The sequence below is a fragment of the Lipophrys pholis genome (genome assembly GCF_963383615.2).
Source record: "Lipophrys pholis genome assembly, chromosome: 9".
In the NCBI taxonomy this organism is placed as follows: domain Eukaryota; kingdom Metazoa; phylum Chordata; class Actinopteri; order Blenniiformes; family Blenniidae; genus Lipophrys; species Lipophrys pholis.
Genome location: NC_137639.1, coordinates 11,004,683 through 11,014,869, shown reverse-complemented (window position 1 = coordinate 11,014,869; position 10,187 = coordinate 11,004,683). Strand labels below are relative to the sequence as shown.

Here is a 10,187-nt window from a genome sequence, read left to right as displayed (position 1 = left end):
TTAGCCATCTGTATTGAACACATCCAATACCGAGGAGACATGCTCTAAATATTAAGAAGCGGCTCCTTAAAATCCACTTAACCAGTTTTGTGTGCAGAAGCATTAGGAGAAGCAACGCAGACAGCTCATATTAGCCTTCTACAGTTAGCGAGAAGACAAGTGCACGAATGAAAGAGGCTGAAAAAACATTTTAAAAAATGACACCTGAGATCTTGGTGCTCATGGATTTGCGGCTTTTTGAGGACAAGCGACTGTGTGTGTGTGTGTGTGTGTGTGTGTGTGTGTGTGTGTGTGTGTGTGTGTGTGTGTGTGTGTGTGTGTGTGTGTGTGTGTGTGTGTGTGTGTGTGTGTGTGTGTGTGTGTGTGTGTGCGTGTGTGTGTGTGTGTCTCCCCTCCCAGCCTCACAATCAGGCCTCCTGAATGATCAATACCAAAGCATTTCTCCCATTGATTATACAATTATACACAAGTTAAATCTGTGACACGCTCTCATGTCGGAGCAATAACCGATGTAGCCAGCGGTGGAGACTGAGAGGAAGGGAAGCAGCAGCTTCCCCTTCACTCCTCTATTTTTTCTTCTTTTTTTTAAGCGCGGTGCTTAAAGCGAGCTCAGTGCAGTCCAGGTACTTCACTCAGATGATTATAATGCCACGAGGGTGCAATACATCACTCTTATTAGCCACACTGGAGCACAATGGTATCATAATTAATGGTCGCAGCAGGATTGAACGCTGCCCTGACATGGAAAAGTGGGCCTACTTAAGCTCTACAAGGCATTTAAATATGCAGAGTGAATGGCACAACCCAAACCCTCCTGCTCTAAGGACAGCCCACGCTCATTAGCCCGACACCCTCCATGGCATTGATACAAGGACGACCGGCTATACTCACAGGCGGGCACACGCAACACCAATCACCAAGCACATACTCAAAAATGGGCAGCGACAAAATGTTAAACAGCGATATATGAAAGGAACAATCTGCTCCCTCATCAGTGCCCATCACTGCTTTTTGCATTCTACCCCTGTATTGTTGTTTTTGTCTCAAGGCTTAGTCTCCACTGAATGCAGATGGACATATATGTGTCAGCAGCTATTATGCGAATTTTCGGTAATGGCGTTTGGTCTGTGCGTGTGTGTGTGTGTGTGTGTGTGTGTGTGTGTGTTTGCGAGTGAATGTGGGTGCCGTGGCACAGTGTGGTGTCTGGTGCCTGCGTGCTATACTGTCTAGCACAGGGAAACTGCCTGCGCGGCGGGAGAACAATGCACATAAAAGGCTGTCGGAGGAAGCGTCTGGAGCTGACGTCTTTCACATGGCTCTGAATGGAGCGCCAGCAAAGAGAGTGTGTGTGTGTGTATGTTTCTATGTGTATGTGTGTGTACATGCGCGAGAGCTCATGTAGTTTGCATGCTTACAAGTGAGACGGAAAGGAAAAGAAAAAAATTAGGAAAACGCCCTCCTGAGCGTGTTTGTATACAGAGACAAGGGGGAATAATAAGAGCGTGTGTTTTCATCTTAGTCATGGGCGCTGACATGTGCTTGTATGTGCATGGATGCCTCCCAAATGCATGTGTGGGATGGTTAAGTCTTCTCAGATTGCCACACAATTAGGATTTTGCTGTCCTTAGCCCACCACACACTCTCCCCCTCCCCCTTCCTCCTCCTCCTCCTCTTCATAAAGCCAGCCTTGTAACTTCACCTCAAATTGCTAACGTGGAAGCTTCTGCTACAACAACATGCTCCTCAACAGCTGCCAAATGCCTAAACCGGCAGCTCCTCTCCACCCGGCTCACTACAGCCTGACCGTACCGAGTTATCGCGTGGCTCAGTGCAATCAATTATTGTTGCAGTGGAATCATTAATAATTTCCTAATGAAAACGATTCTGTTGATCTCTGTTGTCTTTTAATTAAACATAATTAGTCGGCTGCTCGGAGCTGTGGTGGGGACTCCTTTAGGGTACAATTTTGTTTTAATACACTGATAATGAAATTTTTACATTGTGTCAGTTGTTTAGTTATTATTCAGTCACACTATTTCGCTATGTTTCCAGATAACAGATAATAACCCTTTGCACCTCCTATTCGCCGCAGTCATTTTAAAAGAGGAGGGTTGAAATGAACAATTAAATTTTGAACTGTGAGAGTCCTCTACTCCTCTGCTGTTTGCTCGCTGGCAGGGAGCAGCACAGGGAGCTTCTCTACTCATGGAACAAATCCTGCAAAATATCTTTGCACAGGACGTTGAAGAACTGGTTTTATTTAAAAAAAAAAAAAAAAAAAAAAGTCAGACAGATACTACATCTGGCAGGTCATGCCAGTTCATCACATGCCTCAGAGGTCTACAGCTCCGGATCAGTGGAAAGAGCAAATGAAGGCACAAAAAGGATCTGATTGTGAGGACTTAGAGAATATGAAATAATACAAAGACACAGAGAGTTAGCTAATTCTGCACTGTCCGGGCTTATGTAAAACGGCCTAGTTACATTGGTCAATTTCGGCACGAACAATGGGCTAAGTTGCTCTGGAGAGCTATTGGACATGCTGTATCTGAATGTGGTCTGGCTTAAGAGGCTTACAGTTGAAAAGTTTAGGTGACCTCTGAATAATGCCACATAATGTGGTCACATTGAATGTGTATAGTTTCAATAGAGTCAGATATCAAGGTAACAATGGGGAAAGCACAATGAGGGCGAGCACTGAGAATGAATTGAGCCGTATATTGTATTTTAGTTCAATGAATGTATTTTTTTTTTTAACAGTAAGTCTGATTTCAATAGCGGTCGAGAGGTGCCTCGGAGAGGGGGAGTAAGAGACTGTATTCAAAAACTTCCTCTGTAAATATGATCAAGTAAAGCAAATGTAACAAGTGTTAAAATCAGATTGTGCGTCAAATAACAGGCTCCTGACATTTGATATTTTTCTCAGTGATAACAAGTGCAGCACAAATTTCAAAAACAACAAATTACGATAGCGCTAACACGTTTTTCTCTGTTTTGAAATCCTGTTATAGTCTTTCACTGTTGTTAAGAAAACTATGGGAAAAAAAAGAAATGTTTTGGCCTTATCACCATGAACATGTGCTCTGTAGCTCACTTTGAATCCTATGCACACGCTCTTGGAGCTAAACACTAAATGAGTATCAATACGCTGTGGAAAATAGTCCCAAACCGAATGCTTAAAGCAATAGAGCCCCGCTTGTTTTTCTTCCAAAAGCTGAAGGATATTGTTTCTCATTACCTACTGATGGACTGGAGGTTGAGGATAGAGAGGTCAAAAGGTTTCTGCGAAACAGGCATTGTTTTTTGTAATTTTTTCGTTTTTTATTTCCCCTCGGGACTCGTTTACAATAGGAGAAATACAAAAACAACCTTTACGTTTTACAAATCTGTGGGATGGCAAAAGCGTGTCTCATTCGGTCCCACCGGTTCTCTTGAGCAGCAGCCATAATTCTTCCAATCAGGCAGGTTTGCAGCATTTGAGTTTCCCATTGGTAACATATTCAACTGGGGAAAAAAAATCAAAATGTGGCCGAATTTGTTTTCTCTGTTAAACCTCTCCTACTTTCCAGCTGCATTGTTTATCAATCTGTTGTTTATCTGTGCAAAAAAGTCTCCACTGGGCTCGGTCTCTCTCTCTCACTCTCTCTCTCTCTCTCCCTCTCTCTCTCCCTCTCTCGGTCCCCGGTGTTACTGTAACATATAATTACTCTGCAGACTTGCTGCCTGTTTCTATAACTTCAGCGGTTCAAAGAAACTGTCGGAGTGTGGAGGAGAGCATTGTGGGAGTTCCAGGTGGATTTCTCGATAATGAGTTAGCGCAGTGGTAGAGTTGAGAGTTTTAGTAATGGCTGGCTGCTAAGGCTCTTCCTGGGAGTTTAATGTAAAACAAACAGGGCCATGCTGACAGCCTGGGAAAAATAGATATTGCACTTTTCCTACTTCCACTTCAGGGCCCGCGTCGCTTTTCATTTTTTAAGCAACAGAACTCCAAGAAGAATTTATATTCATTAAACCGGCTTCGGTGAATCCTAATTTGAGACAAGCGACTCAAGCCTTATTCGTGGTCTTTCACTTTTTCATTCTGGAAGACAACATATATATGTAGGAGCCCCAAAATAGGGGGTACAAATTTATATTTGACACTATAGGCTTTGCTTGTGGTGGTGCAGATGACCAGGAGCAGCCTGTGGGGGGCCCCGGCTCCACCACTCTGCTGCTTGTTACACACTCCAGTGCATGTATTATACATAACACATTGCAGGGATACAACTCTCAGAGGAGTCATTTTGCTGAATCCTGTCCTCTCTCTCCCGGCACATATTTCCACCCCTACTTCCCGACAAGTTTTTAGGGGGATAGGGGATGAGCGGCTGCACAAAATGTAATGCAGAAATCAGAGGACAGAACGCCCAACACTAAGCTACAGCCACTCAAACCAATCACCAGTCCTTACTTAGAGATACTCCCCCATAGATTCACACTGGCAAGCATCCAAAGTGAACTGCTACTATCTTTGCAGGCAGCCATAAAGAAAGCCGAGACCAGTGAAACGTGAGCCAAAACATATTCCGCAAGCATACTGTGTATTGAGATATTCACTGTTTTCCATAAATAACGCATCTCAGGGAGCAATGAAGCAGCCGACAGAGGGAAAACAGCACAGAGGTGAAGATATAAACAATCTGGGCCTCAGCTTCTCGAGGTGGGAAGAAAGTTCCCGTCGGACTCTGAGAAGCGTCTTTTTTTTTTTTTTTTTCTCCCTCCCTTCAGTCGATCCACACCAGCGTCGATTCGATAGACACAATCCAAGCAAGGCTTCAAAACCACCACGAAACAGACCAAACTCGGTATTGAATTTGACAAAGATTTGACATTTTCGGGACGCCGGCACTCAATTTCAATGTCACCTCCAGAGGGTCCACACACACACACACACACTCATGCTCACTCTTACTCACACACACACACACACACAGATTGGAATATTTTTAAAAGAAGGCGATGAAGAAGAATAAGCGGCATAAATCGAGTCACAGTCTGGACGCAGGAGTCAAATGGCTGAACAGCATCAAACGCTTCACCACTTTCTGAACTTACTCCCAAGTCCACATGGAGGGAAAAAAAAAAAAAAAGTTGCCGAGAGCAAAGTGTGGAACAATTTTTGTGTGAGAAAGCCCAAAGAAATGGACACCCAACCAATTTATCCAAAGCTCTTTGGCAAAAAGTTCCTCCAAAGCTGTTGGAGTCAAGTATGGAATTACACACCCGCAAATGTTTGCATCTCTTCTGTATCACAACTTTGACATCCATTGTCACGTTCGTATCAAAGTCACTTTCATCGGGAGCAAAGTTGAGAATAAATGACATTAATTAATGAAATGATCATTTCCTGACTGGCTCACTGAGGTTACAAGAGACACTTAACTTTTACTCGGAGATTTAAATTAATTCTTTGCAACCGACATCCCCTCTGTTATCGTTTATTATCAGCTGGCAAGCGTGCTGCTGATTCTCGCGGCGGATTTAGAGTAATGAACTTATACAGTACAACGCAGAACAACTCTCACAAGGGCTCGTCTGGAGATGTTATTGTGTTTAATTTAATAAGGTCAAGCTGGAAGTGACAAACAAAGGGGACCGCCTGCAAGACAAGGCTGAGGTGGTGACGCTCGCCTGGTGCAGCGCGCGCGATGCTATCTGCGGGATACATGTATGAAGAGGGAAACTGTGCAGACTTCAGGGAGAAATCCTGTTATTGCCCCCTTTTTTTTTTTTTTGTTTCATACAGTCAGTCTCTGAGCAAAAAGATTAGAAGATTTTAAAGAAGTACATAATCTTCTTTAACAGCTTATCAAAACTTTAATGATTTGGTGATAAAGAGCACAAAGTTAAGTAGCCGGTTAAGAGGATAACTCCCCAGTGCAGTCTAGTGATTAGTAGATGAGAATTGGGAGACTGAAAATCCGGGTTGCAAATCCCACTCCTGCCACTTATTCACTTTGAGGGAGAAGAAGCTCCATTTCAGCTTTGGGGGTATTGTCACGGGGTAATCATTTCTGAAAAGTGATAAATAGAGCCCCTTTCCTTCACCCTTTGGAATCCAAACACACATCTTTATTTACGTATTTATTTTTTCGCTGTGTGTCTTTGGTTAACACCCGTCAAGACCCAATTATCGCAGCTGAAGCCTGGCTGCTTTCATGAGAAGTGAAGCCTCGGAGTGTCGTGTCAGTGCTGTGTACAGTCTGAGCATCTTCCCATACCGTGTGCAACAAACCCCCCCCCCCCCCCCCCCCCCCCAACTCTGCGTCAGGCCGCTTTTAATGAGGGGTTCGCTGGACACAATGCTGCAGATTGAGGAGTTTATCTTCATGACAGGAGGGTTATATTGAGTTTCTGTGCTTCCAGGATCACTTCTGAATAAACAACGTGGATTCCCCGACAGATATATGTATCTATATATTTTCTCCACGTAAATCTGCTTCTTGTCAGGGAACACCGCTGATTTATTAAATACGTACAACTTGAGCTTCGCTGAATTAGCAAGAGAACAAACGAAGCAAAGTGGCGAACCCATCTCCACTCATGCTTTTCTTGCTATCTACCTTGAGATAGGGATTCACTTAGTATAAAAGAAAAGAAAAAAAAAAAAAAGAGCATTAATTACCTTGTGAAATCTAAAGACCATTAACTTTGTGTGTCAAGTGATGTTTCTCAGTTCCTAATCAGAGTTTTAGTGATATAAATTACACTTTGGATGAGAGAAACAGATATGGGAGTGGGCGCACGCGTGTCTTTTTTGTGTGTCCTTGCGGCAGAAGTGGACGCAATCGTTTTGTGTGCGTTTGTGACTTTGAGAAGTGAGGAGAGCAAGAAAGAGAAGAGAAAAAGTAAAAGAAAGACAGAGCGCGAGAGGGAGGGAGGCAGAGTGGCAGGAGAGGAGTGGATGGAGGTTTGTGGCGTGGTGTGTTGCGCTGCGGAGAGATAACAGGATGCCGGCGCTGCTTGCTTACCTTTGCTGTACACCACACAGTTGTTTTTGTTGTCTTCCGCTCCCTGCCAAGTCACATCCAGCAGCCACCTGGGGCCGGCGCTCAGCACAACCGGGACCGTGCTCTTCGTCTTCTGGTCGAGGACAGATAACAAACACTAATCATTTGCTTATTTTGGTGATTAAAGAAACATTAATAACCACTGAGTTACGCTCTTCTGCCGCTCTGAATGGCCATAAAGAGACAATTTCAGAAACTATACAGCATGCAACTCGAGTCCACCCCAATCCTTTTTTATTGTACACTACTTACGAGATTTAAAATTCCGTGCAGTGTGTGTGTGCGTGTGTGTGTGTGTGTGTGTGTGTGTGTGTGTGTGTGTGTGTGTGTGTGTGTGTGTGTGTGTGTGTGGCAACAGACGAAGTTGGTAGTGGTGGATGGAGTGACGACGAATAGGCTGCATTGTATCAAAAAAAACCACAAAAAAAAAAACAAAACAGAGGAATTATCACTGAGGACTGAACCCAGTGATCCAGCATCAGATCCCCCAGATTAACAAGAACATCTCAGGTGTCTGGGAATCATAAAAAGAAAAGGAAGAAAGAATAGGGGGGAAAAAGGATGGTGACTTTCAGAGAGAAGGAAGCGAGTGTTCTGCAGTGAACTTTGGGCACATTGTGCTGCGCTATCGCCAGGATCTCACTATTTCCTGAAACAAGCAGGGAAGAATTTAAAGAATCAGTATCCATTTCAAAGGGCGATTGAGGTTAGGGTTTTTATAATATGCCGGAAAAATTATTCCGAATGTGTAAGGTCATTTTTCTTCTCGGTCAGAGGTCAAACGTGGAGTTTTATTCCCACAAAAGAAAAAAAAAAAAAAAAAAAAGAGTAAGATAGAGAAACACCCTCTGTAATAGGCTCACAAGGGGGAATTGTCACCAGATTGGCCTGCTGTTTATCCTCATATGATTTTGTTGTTTTATTTTGGTGTTTCTTTTTTCCTTTTACTTTGGAAATGGTTCACTGGAGATGTTGTGTGTACGCTGAAGCAACATCTCAGGCTGCTGGGTACAGTGGCGTATCACTCAAAGGCAACATGTCAGGGTTTTAAGGCTATCACTTGTGAACCCGGGGCCACCCTCCTTCATTAAGGATGTTACAGAAATAGTTTAGCTAAAAGAAAATGGGCTGGGGTAGCAATCTCGACAATCTCGACTTCTTTTTCCATCTGAGGCAGCCAGTGACAGGACACTGTCCATCTGCCTAATGCAACGGGGAAAAAGAAAAAATAGAAGAAAAAAAAAAATACCAGTCCTCTGCCGTGCTTTTCACTTATTTCTCCCCCGCAAAAGGCAACAACCTTCAAGGATAAATGCAAATGTCACTTGAGCATGTTAAAGGTCTGAATTGGCACAGATATGCACAAGAGATGAGCACTGTGCTCCGGCACTGTGCCCCCCTCCTCCTCATCCTCTTCCTCCTCCTCCTCCGCCAGCCGCCCATTTCTCTTTCCATGAACTCCATCTAGTCAGAGGCTGGAGGACATGGATTTTTATTTTTTTTTCCCTTTTCTTTTTGAGAAAGTCCATTATTTACAAATAGCAAATACATCTCCCAGAGTTGATATGCATCTTTTCAGATTCTGTCTGCAGGATTAAGACAAAAAATTATACTGATATTGAACAAAGACAGCCTCTTTATGTATAATATATATAGCTCATTCCACATTGGCAAACTGGTCTGCCAAACTGATCAAACACCGACAGTAAATTGTGTATGTTGATATTCTTATTCCTTCTCCTGGCATCTTCTTATCCTGTCCTGGCAGCAGATGAGAGAGAGGGGACCTCTGTAATTTAAGTCATCTGCGATTTCACATTTCAAATTAGCCTCACAATAAAGTCTTCTATCTGGCTAACCTGAAAATCTCACACCCCTGTCAAAGGAGCAGAGCAGACCGGCCGATTGTTGCTAGGGACGACTATCTAAAATGGGAATCAGATTAACCCTTTCTCAGATCTCCAGACTGGAGCCATCTCTTATTCAGCTGCGAGAGGGCCTCTCTGCCATCCCTCTGTGCCTCTGGGAATTCATGATATTCCAGCTGCTCTTAATGTAGCCAACAGAGACAAAATATCACATTAACGAGACATTGTCTCACCGTTAGAAATCACACTCGCACACATACACACGCACGCCGTCAGACCGGTCCCTTATTTGCTGCTGTGAAACTTTTCAAATTCAGATTACATTGCCAATTGTCCTCGTCTTCCTATATATTTTTGTTGTTGTTGTTGGAAATGGAGCAGCAACAACCCATCACAGTCTCCCTCACTGCAGATTTACATAAAACATCCATAGTGACAATATGTGCTTTGTAAGCATGCTGCATGTACCAGCCGTCACAAAGACAAAGAAATGTACGAGAGCAACCGCAAGCACGCAAGCACGCATGCACACACACACACACACACACACACACACACACACACACACACACACACACACACACACACACACACACACACACACACACACACACACACACACACACACAACATATTTGGGATTAAGACAAGGCGGCGTCACCGCGGCGAGGAGCGCCTGCAAATGCAAATGAAAACATTTGTACAACTGGATCAGTTGGCCTAAGTGGCCGAGGCCAGAAGAAATGCAGATTGACAGGCAGAAAATTACAATTTCCCAGAAGCGGGGGGGGGGGTATGATGAACCGGCTTTTACAGAAACAAACTCCCCGTCTGGAAACCAGTCGCACAACCGGGGGGGATATGACGTATGAAAGCTTGTTCCTGTCCAAAACAGCACATCAAGAGGAATTTAGAAAATGTGCTGACCCCTATTGGATGATTTAGTATGTCAGCAACATTTTTCAAAAAAATGGGAATATTCATGTATTGGGGATAATCTCAATTTAAATAAAATGCTGAACGTTTAACCCGTTTAATATTTTTCATCACATGTATAACGAGCCCATTCCATAGCTTTAGTAATGCCAACTCAAAATATATGTTTTAAAACCGGTAAATACTTGTTATGTTTATATAGATACCGTCTTTAATATCAGTTTCCAGACTATCATCCCTGTCAGAGCCTGTAACCCTCCCCAGCATTACTCTCTGTGTACTGTGTTATGGTTTATCCACCCTCTGCCTTCACTCCAGTGGTTTCAATACT

The 10,187-nt window shown here is 43.5% G+C and overlaps 1 protein-coding gene across 1 annotated transcript in view; it reads right to left on the bottom strand.

Annotated features, from left to right (window-relative positions):
• Window positions 1–10,187, bottom strand: part of zfpm2a (zinc finger protein, FOG family member 2a) — a 125,446-nt gene that overhangs the window by 41,022 nt on the left and 74,237 nt on the right. The window contains exon 5 of the mRNA XM_080470852.1: window positions 7,014–7,125. Coding sequence (XP_080326978.1) covers window positions 7,014–7,125 — 112 coding nt within the window. The remainder of the gene's footprint in view (window positions 1–7,013; window positions 7,126–10,187) is intronic.